The sequence below is a fragment of the Podarcis pityusensis genome, assembly GCF_964106645.2.
Source record: "Podarcis pityusensis genome assembly, chromosome: Z".
NCBI lineage: Eukaryota > Metazoa > Chordata > Lepidosauria > Squamata > Lacertidae > Podarcis > Podarcis pityusensis.
Window position 1 is genome coordinate 9,007,568 of NC_138044.1, and position 18,751 is coordinate 9,026,318.

Consider the following 18,751-nt stretch of genomic DNA (forward strand, 5'->3'; position numbering starts at 1 on the left):
TCCAGCCTGTCTTTTACAGGATTTATTGAGCGCCAAAACTAAGTACAGGGCAGAGGTTTCAAAAGCATGTCTGCCTTAATCGCTAACAGAATCCGGAAGTGCTCCATGCCTGTTCCCTCTCCAGCAGAGAAACCCCGGAAGCCACCCCCCTTTTCTTCTTCTTACGTGAAAAACTAAGCAAAGGAGATTGCTCCTTTCTCTCTGGTAGCAGCCTTTGGGTTCCTCCCTCTCTCATCTTCTGTGTCTCCTGACAGCCTCTCCTCCCCTGACTCTGAGGAAGTACAGCTGCTCAGCACAGGAGGAGGCTCTCTGTACATTCCTGTCTCTCTCCCCTCCCATGCAAACTGATCCCTGACAGCCTCTTCCTATGGAAAACTGGGAAATGTAGCTCTGTGAGAAAAATAGGGGTCTTCTAACAGCTCTCTGTGGAAGACAGGAGTGCCTGGTGTGCTCTGGTCCATGGGGTCACGAAGAGTCAGACACGACTAAACGACTAAACCACCACCACAACAGCTCTCTGCTCCCTCAACAAACTACAATTCCTGGTGTGCTTTGAGGGAAGCCATGACTTGTTTAAAGTGGAATGATACTGCTTTAAATGTATAGTGCAGCTGGGGCCCAGGACTAGTTAATCGTGTACACTTATGCTTCTGGCTATGCCCATTGCTGACACTTGGCAGCCCCCCCCCCAAGGGTCACTAATTCTTAACTTACAGTAAATGACAGCCAATCCTCCTTTGAATTCCTCCAGAGAACAACTGCTGGGACCCCAGGTACTCCAGGATGCCCTGGGTCGCCAGTAGGACCTGTTCGTCCAATTCCACCAGGGTATCCCTAAAGAAAAGAAAATTGTGCCTTCTTTATTTTGGTTTTGGTAGAACAGCAGAGTTTTTGTTTGTTTCAATCTGCCACATGTGAACATAAGAGCAGCCCTGCTGGATCAGGCCAAAGGCCCATCTAGTACAACATCTTGTTCTCAGGATGCCCACAAAATAGGACCCAAACACAGTACTGGCACTCTCCCTTTCTGGGATCCCCAGCAACTGGTATTCAGAGGCAAACTGCCTCTGACAATGGAGTTAGAACATAGCCATCATGTCTACACCCATCAACACAATGTTGTAGCACTGTTTGTGTATAGTTTACCATATATCCTTATGTAGATTCACAGTGGTGTCAAAGGTAAGCAGGTGCTGTGTGTCAGGGAACTGCCATCAGTGCCGGAGGGAGAGAGCAAAATCCAGAGGGATTCCAGAGAGCGTCCCGGGATTGGGAGAGGCAGCCCATCTTCTGGGGAAGAGAATCAGCGTAGCACCAGTGGAGAAGGGGGGCAGATGGGGCAAGCGGCGAGGCGGTCCCATGACTCCTTGCCTGGGACCAGCGGGGAGAGTAGAGGTCCTCCGCTGCCTATGCCCTCCTTGCGCAGAAGGCTTTCGCGCAGAGAGAGTAGGAGGAGACTAGGCGTCAAAGAGCTTCTTTGCTGGAAGAAGTTTAAGAAACGCCCACTGACGGATTCTGCCAGCGATTGAGACAGCCACGGGTGAGTGGCTGTCTGGACAGAAAAGGTTCACTCAGGCAACCCAGCCAGGTGTTTGCACCAGCTTACGCACAAGCAACCCCTAGAACCACTACATTGTGGGTGGATAAGGATCAGGCATGATGTTAGCACCCAACATCTGTCAGGGCTCTGGTCCCAAAGCCATAAGAGTCTATGAGTAGTAACAGCTCATCTTGGCCCATTCTGAATCCAGAATCAAATTCCATACCTAGCTCTCCACTCCAAACCCCAATGATATATCTTTGCTATGGAGTCTGAGGAATGGACTTCTGACTCCCTAGAGGACTGAGAAAATCCTGAAGAGCACCTGCAGATGAAGGGTTGGAACCAACTAAGTCATGTCCATATATTTCAATGGGGCTACTCTGAGTAGAACGAGTATTGTATGCAGCCCCAAACATTATTGCTCAGGGGCCAATGGCTGCCTCAGAGGACATTGTGGCCCTGAAACCCTTGCTTCTGAACTCTGATCTAGCACCTTTGGTGCTGTCCAGGGTCCTGACCTCATCCCACTGCAAAGCTGGCTTGGGGAACCCATTTGTGCTGTCACTTCCTTGCGGTAACAGAGATGCCGCTGGATCAGATCAGCAGCATTGGGGGTTAATGGGGGCTTGGCAGAATTCAGTGACATTTGTCATAGGTCTTTGGTTTTGAGTTTATGAGGAGCAGGCAGCAATTTCTTGCAATGTCCCCAATGTAGCATCACTCTGGACTGCTATGAGTAATTAGGTAAAGGGACCCCTGACCATTAGGTCCAGTCGTGGCCGACTCTGGGATTGCGGTGCTCATCTCGCTTTATTGGCCAAGGGAGCCGGCGTACAGCTTCCGGGTCATGTGGCCATCATGACTAAGCCACTTCTGGCGAACCAGAGCAGTGCACGGAAATGCTGTTTACCTTCCTGCTGGACTTGCACTTTGATGTGCTTTTGAACTGCTAGGTTGGCAGGACAAGGGACCAAGCAACGGGAGCTCACCTCAATGCGGGGATTTGAACCGCCGACCTTCTGATCGGCAAGCCTAGGCTCTGTGGTTTAACCCACAGCGCCACCCACGTACAAAATAAGATTGTACCAAATCAACAAAGCCTGCCAGAGGAATCTCTTTAAGATGTTTCAAGCCTTGACCACACAGTTTCATAACATGAGGAATTGCAGTTACTGCACAAACTTTTCTTCTTCTCTCTCTCTCTCTCTCTCTCTCTCTCTCTCTCTCTCTCTCTCTTTAAAAAGGGCTGTTTCATGGGGAGGCCTTGTGCCTCCTTCAGATGCGGCTAAGAAAACAGCTTAGAGCAGAAGTGCACAACCTAGCTCACTTCCCATGCTGGTGTGCTCTGCCTCTAATGGGTCCCACTGACTCTTCATGACTCACACAAAAATGAGTTACTGAGCCACAGGATGTGCACCCTTGTCCTAAAACCGTAGTTATATTAAACACCAATAAGGGAGCTTTTCCTTCTCCATGCCTGGTATAAAAATGATGCCTGGCTTAGAAGAAGGAATGGAGAAACATTATAAGAAAAAATAAAGTAAAGCCCTGATGGTTCAAATCCAAAGGCTCAGCTAATCTTATATCCTGTTCTAATGGTGGCCAACCAGATGCCCCAATGGGAAGCCTTCAAGTACAACTGCACTCTTCTGCCACTTGCGAGTCCCAACCATTAGTATTCAGAGGCATACAGCCATACCTTGGAAGTCGAATGGAATTCGATTTCCAAAACGTTTGAAAACCAAAGCCCCGTCAGACATCCAGGTTCCAAAAGAACGTTCACCAACCGGAACAATCCAAGTTCCAGGGCGATCAGGATCCAAGGTATGACTGTACTGCCTTTGAAAGTAGAGGGAGAAATTAGCACCATGGCTAGCAGCCATTGATAGTCTTACCCTCCATGAATTTGCTGAAGATGCAGCTTTTTACCCTGGCTTTTGACTTGAGTTCCATTTTTCTTTTTTTAGTATCCAACTTATTTCTGGGTTTCTCAGTTGTTTTGGACTGATTTTAATACTGGATTAAAAACTTGCCCAGGGCCCTTAGGGTGAATGACAGACAATTATGGAGGAAAAGGAGGACAAGAGCTTAATTAATTAAGTGGCCCATTGGTAAAAGTTCTTATTGTGCCCAAGTTTCAGATTAGGACATTGGATTGAACAATCTTCTTCAGGGGAGGTTGCCAGCATGGTGGATTTATGGGTGGATTTATGGAAGCATGACCAGTTTGGGCACACTGGGCACAGAGCCTTGAGGGCACTGCAGCTATGATGCAGAAAGTAAGGCAAGAGGCAGTGTGGCTCTCAACAGGATTAAGAAAAAATGCCTAGTGTATGACATAGAAAACTCTGCATTTTCCAATTCTCTATAAAATGACTTTGTCTCCAGCCTTAACTTATGAGCTCAGAAGTTTTAATGGAGACAGCACTCATGGTTTTAAATGAGAATTTAAAATAACTCATCTTTTAAATCTATACATTGACAGTGTTCACCTATTTTCAAGCACTTCCCAGTCTTCTTACCTTCTCTCCCTTTGGTCCCATTGCTCCGCGTCTCCCTGGACAGCCCTGCAAAGCAACGCAGACACCGCCAAGTTATTTAATGTTGGGATTCAACATTAAATGAGGAGAGTTGGCAATCTACAATCTTAAATGTCTTCTAGATTACTTCTTATTCACAAAGCACACCAGGGGAGCTCCATTCACATCAATGACCTTGAATGAGGGTGCATCGCAGGTCATCTTAAGCTAATCTGTGGGAAGGGACCACTCAGTGGTAGATGCTTATCCTAAGCAGAGGAAAAAATGTACAGCAGGGGAAATCTCCAGTAATAGGCCCAAAATGGCTGGTCTTTCTTCAGTGGTGAAGGGAATGCAGCAGTGGAGGCTGATCCATTAGGGAAAATAGTACACTGCCCCACTGATGTCAATTCACCCTTGACCAGTCCCCGCTCCCCAGGCCACATACTTGCCTTCCTACCTGTTCAAGGAGTATCCCTGACTTGCTTCCTCTCAGGGTTGCTCTTGCAGAACTCAGCAGGGAGAGGGGGAAAGTAGAATTAGTTGGCTCTGTCGGTCACTGACTCTGGTTCTATCTCCTGTTGGGCTCCCTGCCTTCCATTTTATCAGACTCAATGAGCAACAACTCAGGAGTCAGGGAATCAGAAAACACAATGTACATGTTCAGACTTTGATAAAACTCCTCCACGGTCAGACTGACCCATTGACCAAGTATTCCTCCTTTACTTCCCCCAAGGCACTGTAAAGGTAAAGGGACCCCTGACCATTAGGTCCAGTCATGACCGACTCTGGGGTTGTGGCGCTCATATTGCTTTATTGGCCGAGGGAGCCAGCATACAGCTTCTGGGTCATGTGGCCAGCATGACTAAGCCGCTTCTGGCAAACCAGAGCAGCACACGGAAACGCTGTTTACTTTCCCGCCAGAGCGGTACCTATTTATCTACTTGCACTTTGACGTGCTTTCGAACTGCTAGGTTGGCAGGAGCAGGCACCGAGCAACAGGAGCTCACCCCGTCATGGGGATTCGAACCGCCGACCTTCTGATCAGCAAGTCCTAGGCTCTGTGGTTTAACCCACAGCGCCACCCATGTCCCAAGGCACTGTACTTGGCACCAAACAAAGAGCCGATAGCTCAACTTGACTTAGAAAGAAGAGCAACACTAGTTATTTTTTCATAATACACCAGGAGTCCCAGAACTGAACATGACTGCATGTGTCGATATCCACATAGAGCCCAATGTGCAGCTAATACTTACCGGCAAACCTGGCGGCCCAGGTAGCCCACGGGGTCCTGGTTTAAGGAGGATTTTTTGCTGCTCTATCAACTGCAAAGAGTGGGTAGGACCAAAGTTCTGAGTGGAAACACCTTTCAACAGAGTCAAAGTCCTTTGTCTATGGACATGTCCCTTGACAAAGCTAGAGGGAGTCTTCAGTGATTTTGTGGCACCATCGGGTGCTGCAGAAACTCTGGAAGGGTGAAGTACAACTCCCCTATCCACAAAGATTGCACTCTTCACACTGGAGTTAGGAAGAAAGGCTCTAGGTTTGTTTTCAGGCAATTCATTCCCATCCTTAGAGATTTTCAAGAGGGTAAGAGGGCTGTCAAGGTCTATGATGGTGGTTGGGGACTGCTCCCAAGACCCAATATCACTCTTTGGCTTTCCTTTAGTGTTCTCATCCCGGGCTCTTGAGATATCCACTTTCTTGATACCCAGTTGACTTTCTTTGGAAGGGCTTTGAAAAAGGATACCATTGTTACTAATCCCATGAAGATCCTGGAGCTCAAAAGAGGGCCATGAGTTACTGTTGGCAATGGAGACATCAGTATTTCCTTTCTTCTCTGAGCCAAGCATTCTAGATCTGGTCATTTTCTTGTAAGTGGTGCTCGGGGGCTCTTCTCTGAAAGTGAGAATCCCCTCCTCTTCTCCATCTTCCTTTGGTCTTTTGGAAGCCATATCTGAAGCTGTAGGGCTTCTACTGGGGAATGTACTGGGGTTCTTCTGAAGATCCCTTTGTTCAACCATAGCAGACTTCAAAGCCACATCTGAATCAGCAAGCTCTGAGCCCTATAAATAAGAGAGAAAACGGCATTCTAGTGATTCACACTTGTGCAGACTAGAAAGGCAAAAAGGTGCCTTTGTTGTCACTTGGCTGTAGATCAGTAATAGAGTATGTACTTTGTATGCAGATTGAGACTCACTCACTGGTCTACCCAGATAGGGCTGGAAAAAACTCTTGTATTAAACCCTGTAGAGCAGGCTTCCTCAAACTCAGCCCTCCAGATGTTTTTGGCCCAGAACTCCCATCATCCCTAGCTAGCAGGACCAGTGGTCAGAGATGATGGGAATTGTAGTCTCAAAACATCTGGAGGGCTGAGCTTGAGGAAGACTGCTGTACAGCAGTTGCAAGTCAGGGTCTGAACTGGAGGTGATGGACCAGGAGTGAGATTTTGAGGTCAAAGTAGGTAGCTTGATGAGTATGTCAATCAAGTGTGCAGTGGCTATGAAAAAGGCAAATTCTATGCTGTGGATTATTAGGAAAAGAATTGAAAATAAAACTGCCAATATCGTAATACCGTTATACAAATCTATGGTGCATATTCATTTGGACTACTGCATACAGTTCTGGTTGCCACATCTCCAAAAAGATAGTGCAGAGTTGAAAAAAAGTTCAGAAAAGGGCCACCAAAATGATTGAGGGAATAGAGTGACTCCCATATAAAGAAATGTTGCAGCATTTAGGACTTTTTAGTTTGGAGAAAAGGTAAGTAAGAGGCAGCTTGATAGAAGTTTATAAAATTATCCACTGTATGGCGAAATTGGATCCACAACCTGCCTCACTTTTCAACAGGCACCAAAGCACATTGGTCTAAATAGGAGAGGAGAAAGGCATTGGGAGAGATCAAAACTGATAAATTTATGATGATTTGGTGTACTTTTATTCAATTTGCTAACAGAAGTGACTCAATCTTCTCTTTCGATAACAGGTTCTGCCCTCCCTTACTCTCTCCTCTGATGAACCAGCCACAACCTAAACTTTTTTCTTTCATTTATTCGGCGATTATAAATCTAAATTGATCTAAATTGATTGTTCTGATATTTATTTTTTTGAAAATGACAATCACCAGCATTTTTGAGCAAGTTTCTCCGAATACACACCTTTTTTTGTTCACAGTTTTGACTAATACACACATTCTTGTAAAGCACTTTCCCCTAATATAAACAACATTACTGTATGATATTTTCAGAGCTACATACATTCTGATGCACACTGTTACCCTAATATATGCATTTTGTACACATCAGTTGGCTGGAAAAGCACACTGCTAAATGTAGAGAAGTGCAAATCTGAAGGGGATAGCTGAGTTTAGTTTCATGTATTGTTTTAAAAAGCACAGATTAGGTTAATTCACCTTTATATGTGGCCTGAATCAAATTTCTCCCCCACCTGTAGCTATAACAAATCTCCTGCAGCAACTGATCCACACTTTGCATTTCTAGGGTAAAGAATTACAGTCAAAGGCTGAAATCCTGTGCATGCTTACCTAGGAGTCAATTGTTTTTAAGTGGGTTTTACTTCAGAGTAAAACATGCACAGAATGGGGCTGCAAATCTTTTCAACTGCTACTGAGAAAAGATATCATACCAAGCCAAATCCCCCAAAAAGCCTTTTTCTAATTTTAGAAACTGTCTCACAAAGCATTTGGAATGGGTGATTGCTCAAGCTGACTTAACCGTATCAAGTTTGCAACAGGGAGACGGATGACAGGATGATTTTCTCTAAGTAATATGAATATGTGTACAACTAAAAGAGCGCAAATAAACACCCCCCACATTTTTTAAAAAAAGTTCAAGAGGAGTTAATTATCCTCTCAGTAACAAAATTTGTCATTATTTTCTTGTAACAATGAGCATATGATGATCACTGTTTAACGATAAAGGGCTCATTCTAACTAAGTGTTACTCAGAGTAGACTCACTGGAATATTAGTCATGCCCATTCATTTCAGTGGGTTGAATCCAATGCTAGTACTATTCAGAGCAGATCCACTGAAATGAGTGGTGATTTCAATGCGTCTACTGTGAGTGGAACTTAGTTGGCAACATCACAATCGCTCTACTAACTAACAAAAAGTTATGGGCAATATGAAGAACAACAAAATAGTAGTACTAAAACAGCAACAGCAACAATAATTCAGAGGATATACTAAGATTCCCACCTACCTTGAAAGTGCTGGAGGCTGGTCCAACACCCCACAAGCCCATCCACAGAAAGCCCATGCAGAAGAAGTTCATGGTGCTCTGATCAAGGGCAGGGTGCTCAATGCAATGGACTAGCTCAGCATGGGCATTCAGGGTTTGGGGGTGATGGATGGCCCTGCCCACTTGGCCACAGCTTAGAGTCCATTCCCCTTGTGGGATTTTGTCATACCATCGGGAGAAGAAACCACAAGGATGGCCTAGATCCCAAGATGCCACAACTGCTGATTTGTATCAACATTCCAAGGGAAAAGGGAGGATGGCAAGGATATTTCCTTCCCCTCTCCTCCTCCTCCTCCTCGCACCAGGACTCTCTGGCATCACTTTGTTCTTCCTGGCAATTTAGTGACTATGTTAGGAGTTTCCAGAAGCCAAGATCTCAGGATGTGTATGCATGCCATTTTTACTGAATTCATGGCACTCACCAAAACTTTGGCCAAACAAGTTGCTGCTGGAGAAGTTCTTAAACAGACTCATAGACTAATAGAATCTTAGAATTGGAAGGTACCCAAGGATCGTCTAGTCCAACCCCCTGCAATGCAGGAATCTCAGCTAAAGCATCCATGACAGATGGCCACCCAACCTCTGTTTAAAAACCTCTAAGGAAAGTGAGTCCACCACCTCTCGTGATACAGCTCTCGTGGGGGTCTGTTCCACTGCTGAACAGTTTTTACTGTCAGAATTTCTCCCCAAATGTTTAGTTGGAATCTCCTTTCTTGCAACTTGAAGCCATTGGTTTGAGTCCTACCATCCAGAGCAGGAGAAAACAAGCATGCTCCCCCCTCCATGTGACAGCCCTTACAATATTTGAAGATGGCTATCATATCTCCTCTCAGTCTCCTCTTTTCCAGGCTAAACATACTCAGCTCCTTCAAGTGCTCCTCATAAGGCTGTTTCCAAACCCTTGATCATCTTGGTTGCCCTCCTCTGCAGACTTTCCAGCTTGTCAACATCCTTCTTCAATTGTGGTGCCCTGAATTGGACACAGTATTCCACCAAGTTTGTAATTCCATCAAGAAAAGAAATGAGATTGGTCTGGCATGATTTTTTTAGGAAACCCATGTTGGGTCTTAGTAATCACAGCATCTTTTTCTAAATGCTCGTAGACCGACTGTTGAATGATCTGTTCTAGGACCTTCCCTGGTATCAATGTCAAGCTCACTGGTCAGACGTTTGCCTGTCTCCAGTCTGTAGGGACCTCACCTGTTCTCCAAGAATTCTCAAAGATCATAGACAAAGGCTCTGAAATTACATCCACAAGCTCCTTTAATACCCTTTGCTGCAGCTCATCATATCCTGGAGATCTGAATTCATTTTAAGTAGCTAGGTGTTCCCTTACTAGCTCTTTTCCTATCTTGTGCTGCAGCTCCCTCCTTACATCATTTATTCTGTATCACCAGGTTGGGCATCGCTTTTATTTTGGGCGAAGACAGAAATATAGTGACAATGGGGAAGAAAGGTGTATACATGGCAGAATCAGAGGAGGCTGCTGCATTAGAGCAAAAGGTTGGGGAATAGGAGTTTCCTAACAATTCCCTTTTACAAATTATAGGAATAAGGAGACCATAGAAAAATAGTTTGTGCTGAGTCAGACTGCTGGACCATGTAGTTCAGTACTGTCTACACTGACTGGCAGTAGCTCTCCAGGATTTCAGACAGGGAGCCTTTCTAAGTCCTACCTGGAGATGCTGGGGATTGAACCTGGGACCTTTTGCATGCAAGGCAGATACTCTGCCACTGAGCCATGATCTTCCCCACTTCCCAGGATTCTTCAGGGTGAGACATGGGATAAGAGTGCTTTAAATGTATGGTGAAGTTGTGGCTTAAATTCTACTCATTGAAATGGATGAAGTTAACCTTTATGTTGTTGTTGTTGTTGTTGTTGTTGTTGTTGTTGTTGTTGTTGTTGACATTTATTTCCCACCTTCATCAAGGAGCTCTAAGAGCTGTACACAGGTCTCCTCCCCATGTTATCCTCACAACAATCCTGTGAGGTAGTTTAGACTAAGAGTGTGTGATTGGCCCAAGGCCACCCAGTGAGCTTGATGGCTGTGTGGGGACTCGGATCTTGACCTCCCAGGTTCTGGTCCAACACTCTTAACCACTGCACCACACTGACTCTCGTCATATCCATCAATTTAATGGGCCAAGCAGGTCTTACACTGGATTCTACCCCCAGGTTTTGACACCAAACCTGTCACTACTGTGACATCTGTGCTACCAACAAAGGGAGGTGTGTGTGAACATGCACACACGTGTTGAACAAGCACACACTACCCATGGAATGAATTTCCTCAAGCTTTGTTGCGGTGACCCACCTCAGAGAGTGCCCTTTATCTCATAGCTCTCAGCACAGATGCTTCCATTCTGAGGCAAGTGTGTTGTTCTCCCCAAGAGCTCCTTGTGAGGTAATTAGAGAGGAGCCTTCTCTACAGAACCACAGACAAAGATCCACTGGCCAAGGCAACACCCAGAGGCATATAAATAGCCGCAAGGAAAGTTGAGGCTGACTTGTTTTCTGGAGGGTTCTATATAAAGAGCTGGCAGGCAAAACCACCCCCAAAATACTCCAGGCCCCAAAAGGGGCAAGCGAGGTTACCAGAAGTATAATAGAAAACAAGGCAACAGACTTGCAGGAGATGAAATTTCAACAAGTGCATCGTAACTGGTGACCACTGATCGCTGCACCACCACCACACACCTGAATTTGTCTAACCTTTGCTGACTTCTGATTTCTGGGCACAATTCAAAGTGCTGGTTATGACCCATGAAGCCTTATACAGTGGTACCTTGGGTTAATAACTTAATTCGTTCTGGAGGTCCGTTCTTAACCTGAAACTGAGATTCCACTTTAGCTAATGGGGCCTCCTGCGGCCACCGCACCACCACTGCACAATTTCTGTTCTCATCCTGAAGCAAAGTTCTTAACCCAAGGTACTTTTTCTGGGTTAGCGGAGTCTGTAACCTGAAGTGTATGTAACCCAAGGTACCACTGTATGGCTTGGACCAGTCTACCTGCAAGATCATGTCTCCCTTTATTAACCTGCCTAGGTGTTAAGAACCTTGGGTGAGCACCTTCCCTCAGTCCCTTCAATGTGAGAGGCTCAGCTGGTGGCGACACAAGAGCATTTTCTGTGGCTGACCAGATTGTGGGGTTCCCTCCCAAGTGAGGTTAGATGGGCTTCCTCTTTGTTATCCTTCCTCCAGCACGCCAAGGTCTTTCTTGGCCTTTGAAAACTAAGTACAGACAATGCTGACCACTGGGCTGCTGTCAGAGTAAACTTTTAATGCTCATTTTAAATTGGTGCATTTTAACTACTTAGGTGTATTTTTACTACTTTGTATTTACAATGATGTCTTTAAAAGGTTGTAAGCCACCTTGAATCCCATCTTGGAAGGAAGGTGGGATATAAAAACACAGCAGTAGAAGAAGAAAAAGAAGAATATGCTTTTAAAGCCATCTGTGTCGGCAGCCATCACCACATCTTGTGGCAGAGAGTTCCATAGTTTCTCTATGCACTGGGTGAAGAAGCCCTGTCTTCTGCCTGTCCTGAATCTTCCAACATTATGAGAGAGGGAAGAAAAAGCTGCTTGTAACTGGCCAGCATGTTGGTGGCAGCAGTAGAGGAGAACTATGTCACATCCGAGAGATGGGTCCCAAGTGCCATAATTAGCAGCCACTGACTCATTCCTCCCCACTCTTTTCAAAAACCACCCATCAGGAGCAAACAGGACAGCCAAACCACAGCAAGGAAGGCCTGCAAAGCTTCCACAGGCCCCTCTGCCATCTGTGTCCTACTTTCTGCGTCTGTATGCCACAGAGGGAAAATGCATTTATTCATTTATTTTAAAGCTATTTCTCCCACCCCTCCTCCACACACACACCTTGCACTGAAAAAACTTTCTATGAATTGCTGCATGCCCTTCAACATTTATCCAATGAAAATGGGAGAAATGAATGCAACAGCAGCTGCAATGATAGTATATGCTAGGTACTGGAAACAAAAGAGAGACCCCAGGGAAAGAACAATAGCTAAATTAATTAATTGCATATGCAGAGCTTGCCAGTATGACATCTAAAATAAGAAATCAAGATGACAAACAGACAAGGAGTGAGTGGGAGTATCTAGGGAAACACATTTTTTAAAAAAAATGACCACAAATATAAATTCCAGGTAGGGGATACTTTGTGACCAACAATTGACAACATAAAAGATAAGAGAGTGTGTAAAATAAGGTAAAGGAATTAATGTATATGCAGCTAAACAAGATGTAAAAAGAACTCCTGTATTAGAGTGGGAAATGGTGTAATTGTAAAACTGAAAATAACAATAAAAATAATAGAAAATAGGGACATCCCGTTCCATAATGATAATTTTACTATTTATACCCCACACATCTTACTGGGTTGCCCCAGCCACTCTGGCCAGCTTCCAGCATATATAAAAACATAATAAAACATTAAACACTGGGGGGGGGGGGGGACTTCCCTATACAGGGTTGTATAACTTCATGCCTTCCAACATTTCTCCAATGGAAATAGGGACATCCTAAGGAAAAGTGGGACATTCCAGGATCAAATCAGAAATTGGGATGGCTTCTCTAAATCAGGGAGGTCTCTGGAAAATGGGGACACTTGGAGGGTCTGTTGCTAGTGATTCAGAACAACTGAGTCATATCAAGCATCATGCTCCACCAGGAAACCCAAAGCCACTCTGAAAAGGCTACTAAAAGGACTATGAGGTTAAATAACACAGGGGTAGGGGAACCATTTTTTGCCAGAGACCTACAATCTCACACCAGTGATGGCTGGGGCCAGATGAAAAGAGGGCATTTCAATTAATGTACAAGTTACCTTTGCTAGGGTTGCCATATTTCAAAAAGTAAAAACCAGGAGACCCTTAAAGTTTTTGATTGACTTTGTCAACAGACTTTCCTAAAATCCGGAACAAAGCTGTCAGATCTGCCTACAAAAAAACATGGTAATGTCCGGACGTATGGCAACCCTACCTTTGCACAGTGGACTAGTTGGTATACATAGGCCATATCCCTACTACAGTGGTACCTCGGGTTAAGTACTTAATTCATTCCGGAGGTCCGTACTTAACCTGAAACTGTTCTTAACCTGAAGCACCACTTTAGCTAATGGGGCCTCCTGCTGCTGCCGCGCCGCTGGAGCACAATTTCTGTTCTCATCCTGAAGCAAAGTTCTTAACCTGAAGCACAATTTCTGGGTTAGCAGAGTCTGTAACCTGAAGCGTATGTAACCCAAGGTACCACTGTATATGTTTAAAGTATGATGATACCACTTTAAACAGTGAGGCTTCCCCTGCCCAAAGAATCAGGGGAACTGTAGTTTTTTAAAAGGGTGCTAAGAGTTGTTAAGAGAATGCTGCTACCCTCACAGAGCTAACATTCTTAGAGTTCCCTAGGAAGAGGGATTGATCATTAACCACTGCAAGAATTGTAGCTTTGTGTCTTGGCTCCCACCGACGGAAAAGCTTGAAGTACAGTTTCTGCCGAAATCTTTAATGCTCAAATCAGTTATGGTACAGTTGTCAATGGACAACTCCTGCAACTTCTCCCACCCCTCGTCCTGCTCCAACCAGCGCCTCTACAACGTCTCCTCAGGCCTCATGATTTTCTCCTAACTCTCAGCACTCTCCTATCCTTCGCCCAGGAGCCATTATCATGATTAAAGGACACATTTTAGTGTGGCAGAAATACTCATGGAAGGTGTGGCCTGTGGAGAGTCCTGAGGGCCAGTCAGAAAAGGCCTGGAGGTCCATATTCAATTATTCCAGCCTCATGTTTCCCATCCATGCTACAGATGAAGGAGGAGAAGAAGAAGAGTTTGGATTTAATATCCCGCTTTATCACTACCCGAAGGAGTCTCAAAGTGGCTAACATTCTCCTTTCCCTTCCTCCCCCACAACAAACACTCTGTGAGGTGAGTGGGGCTGAGAGACTTCAGAGAAGTGTGACTAGCCCAAGGTCACCCAGCAGCTGCATGGGGAGGAGCGGGGAATCAAACCCAGGTCACCAGATTACGAGACCACTCTTAACCACTACACCACACTGGCTCTATGTGAGACCTATGCCCACATAAAGCAAAGACTACAGGACCATGTGAATGGTCTATCCCATCATGTCTCACTGGTCCTAAGGTGTGAGGTGGAAATATAGACACTTTCAGAGAGCCTAAAACAAAATAAGCTGTATCAGAAATTTTTTAAAAAGAAGAAGGTGCCAGGCCACGTGGAGGATAAAAAAAAAAGCAGCTGCACCAGAAAGGCAAACATGAATAAAACCTATTTTTGCAATTGGTGTGCAAGAATAGAATTGGGAGCCTTCTCTTTAGAAGCAAAGCTAGGAGACAGAGGAAGAGCAAAAAGAGAAAATTTGGTGAGCAAACACATTAGGAACCGAACTCATTTTGCTATTTTGCAGGCCAATACAAAACCTTTGATTTGGAAAGAGCTATTTTTACTGCCACCACTAACATAAAAAAAACCACAGTATAATTTTAAAATACCACCAATAAAATAAAAATAAAAGGAGGAAAGCAAGAATGAATGTGTAGTTTAAGAGCTGTAAGGCGATACTGGGGGAAGGTACAAATATAATGCTCTGGAGATGGAAAGCAGAAGCAGCTATAGCTCAGAATCTATTTAAACATAAACTCGAAATAGCATAATAAAATACAATTTTTAAAATAGAAAAAATATGGGGAATCTCCAGACCAGGGGTCAAATGTGTCCCTTGAGGCATCTGAATTTGGTCCTTGGAACTTCCCCCCAACCAGAAACTTCACTGGGCCCAGTTATACTTTTGATATGCTTGTGTATTTTCTGCTGTGGCATAGTATTTTAACCTGGTACTTTATTTTGAGACTCTCTGCTGTGGAAAGCAACTCACACATTCCATACACTAACCAAACTAAACAAGAACCTAGGGGTAAAATCTGTGCCAGTTCTCAATGTCTTGATAGGCAACTTGTGAAACATTTTTGTTGCTGTTGCTGTTGATGAAGACAAGTGTAAGAACAGACTCCACAGCCATATAGTGAGACAGCATCATTGGCAAACAGATTTCTCAATACAGTGGTACCTCGGGTTAAGTACTTAATTCGTTCCGGAGGCCAGTTCTTAACCTGAAACTGTTCTTAACCCGAAGCAGCACTTTAGCTAATGGGGCCTCCCGCTGCGCCATCAGAGCACGATTTCTGTTCTCATCCTGAAGCAAAGTTCTTAACCTGAGGTACTGTTTCTGGGTTAGCGGAGTCTGTAACCTGAAGCATATGTAACCTGAAGTGTATGTAACCTGAGGTACCACTGTATTTTCCTGACTCCTAACTCAATGTAAGTTTGCTCATTAGAGCCTGAGTCCTGTTGGTCAGGCAAAGGGTCCATCTAGTCCAGCCTCCTGTTCTTGCAATAGCCAGATGGATGTTCCAATGGGAAGCTTGTGAACAGGACCTGAGGACAACAGCAAATTTCCCACTTGCGACTTCTGGTGATTGGTATTCAGAGGCTTAACAGTAGAGGTAGAGCATAAGAAGAGCCCTGCTGGATCAGGCCGAAGATCTGCCTATACCAGCATCCTGTTGTTGCAGTGGACAAACCAGATGCTTGATTGGGAAGTCTGCAAGCAGGAGCTGAGCACAACAGTGCTCTTCCCACTTGTGATTCCTAGCAACTAGTGCTCAGTGGAGGGAGAAAACAGTCATTGCAGTTGTTGTTGTTTAGTCGTTTAGTCATGTCCGACTCTTCATGACCCCATGGACCAGAGCACACCAGGCACTCCTGTCTTCCACTGCCTCCCGCAGTTTGGTCAAACTCATGCTGGTAGCTTCGAGAACACTATCCAACCATCTTGTCCTCTGTTTTCCCCTTCTCCTAGTGCCCTCCATCTTTCCCAACATCAGGGTCTTTTCCAGGGAGTCTCCTCTTCTCATGAGGTGGCCAGAGTACTGGAGTCTCAGCTTCAGGATCTGTCCTTCCAGTGAGCACTCAGGGCTGATTTCCTTCAGAATGGATAGGTTTGATCTTCTTGCAGTCCATGGGACTCTCGAGAGTCTCCTCCAGCACCATAATTCAAAAGCATCAATTCTTTGGTGATCAGCCTTCTTTATGGTCCAGCTCTCACTTCCATACATCTCTACTGGGAAAACCATAGCTTAGTATCCATCAACAGGCGTTATCCTCTATGAATCTGTCTAATCCTCTTTTAAAGCGATCCAAATTGGTGGCTATCTTGAGGAAGCTGAGTGGGGAGTTGGCATGTGTGGTGGAAGGCCACATGTTGCCACAGGGTGGACTAGTGACAAATGCCCACTCCGTCCCCAGCCACAGGCATTTCAGCATAGGCTAGGGCTTGCTAGAGGCTCCACAACAATCTGGATAGGATAAATGGTGCAGTGCCAGATTTAGGGTGTTGTGAGTTCCCACGCACAGAGTTTAGAGTTTGCAGAGGGGGGGTTGCCTCAGGGGAATAGGGGTCTCCTAACAACTCTCAGAACACTTAAACTACAGCTCCCAGAATTCTTTGGGGGAAGCCATGGCATTTTAAAGTGGCATCATAGTGCTTTAAATGTATGGTGTGAATGTGGCAAAATAAATGGCACTGTTCTCTTTGAGGTTTGTCTGAATACCTCAGGTGTGGGGAACCTTCAGGCCCCCCAGAGATATTGCTGAACTACAACTCCCAACACCCCTGGTCAGCAGTTTTGCTTACTGGGACCGTTGCAGTTCAGCAACATCTGAAGGTTCAAAGGTTCCCCACACCTGGAATACTTGAACTATTTAAAATTATTGGTAGTACAGTGGTACCTCGGGTTATGAACTTAATTCATTCTGGAGGTCCGTTCTTAACCCGAAACTGTTCTTAACCTGAGGCACACTTTCACTAATGGGGCCTCCCACTGATGCCGTGACACCGCCATGAGATTTCCGTTCTCATCCTGGGGCAAAGTTCGCAACCCGAGATACTACTTCCAAGTTAGTGGAGTCTGTAACCCGAAGTGTTTGTAACCTGAGGTACCACTGTATGGACTGACTTTTATTTATAAAATGTTTTCATTGTTTTTACATGTGGATTTTTTTAAAAAAAGAAAATGTTTATGTTCTTACCTAAAATCAGGTTGAGATATTCTAAGGGAAGCAACTCATACATGGAATCAAATAAATGCCCTGATTTGTTTCTTTGAGCAAAATAGAGAGATGTGTGGATCATGGCGTTCTGGAGTTCAGACACCAGGTGGTGCTTAACTGCATGATAATCGGGGGGGAGTCTTCTGCCTCTGTTCTATTCCTTTTCTTAAACTTTTTTATTTAGAGATAACAACATACGTGACCAAACATGCAACTTATAATACAATTCATCACATCTGAAAACCCAACCATAAACGTGTTGTCCAATTTTAAATATATAAATGTTTTAAATAAATAATTATTTAAATCATTTTGCTCTCCCTACGCCACCCCCACACCGTCTCTCAATATCACAAATTCTATACATTTTACTATCTTTGCAACATGCAGCACCTTGCTAAAACCATTCTCCTTTCCAGTAGGAATTTGAGCAGAACACTGTTTAATGGCAAGCAACATTTCTGGCTGCTCTTAAATAAATTTCCAACTACAGGAATATGAGTTGGACCTCCTTTCTCAAATATCCAAGCCATACTTGTATGGGATTTAATGGCATAACATAACCCACTTGTTCTCATCTTCTACCCCCCCCCCCCAAAATAAATAAATAAATAAAGGGAGACAATAAACTTATTGTCTAACTCTGAGTGATGTGTCATCTAAGCCTCTCATGACAACAAGAAAGAAAAGAAGTGTGGGTGGGGAAATGAGTATTTGTGGGGGAATATTGGGTAGAAAGAGCTTGTGACCCTGCTGCTCACATTTCATCCAGTAACCATACTTAAGAATATCCAGTTTTGCCTGCATTGGCCCAGCCTGGTTAGCATAGGTGCCAACTATAGGGGGCCCAGGCACCCACACGTTTTTGGTAGGTGCTCAGCACCTACTGTGTGGCTCTTGTGTGACTTCCAGTTTTTGTACCAAAAGTTATGTAGGAGGCCTTACACAACTGCAGAGGCAACGTCAGAGGACTTGCGAGGTCTTGGGTGTGAACTGCCAGGCCCCAGAAGCACCGCTGGGCAGGCTGATGCAACATGACGTCGTGAAATTGTGACATCACGTTACATCGCAGGTACCATTGGGCACCCATAACTTGGGGCCCAAGTTGGCACCCCTTCTGGTTAGGGATGAACAACTCTGTCAGTTTTGGTTTCTCTTTCACATTTTGTGTGTTTTAGTGTGATTTTCTTCTAACTTCTGTTTGTGGTTTTGCCTAAGATGCACATCTTTATAAAGCAATTTCCCCTAATATACAGCATTGTCAGTTTCATTAACAATT

At 44.7% G+C, this 18,751-nt stretch overlaps 1 protein-coding gene across 1 annotated transcript in view; it reads right to left on the bottom strand.

Moving 5' to 3' along the window:
* Positions 1–18,751, bottom strand: part of LOC308468891 (uncharacterized protein) — a 152,117-nt gene that overhangs the window by 89,021 nt on the left and 44,345 nt on the right. Inside the window, exons 7-9 of the mRNA XM_080991362.1 lie at positions 5,319–6,128; positions 4,066–4,110; positions 715–834 (exon numbers count right to left, since the gene is read on the bottom strand). Coding sequence (XP_080847488.1) covers positions 715–834; positions 4,066–4,110; positions 5,319–6,128 — 975 coding nt within the window. The remainder of the gene's footprint in view (positions 1–714; positions 835–4,065; positions 4,111–5,318; positions 6,129–18,751) is intronic.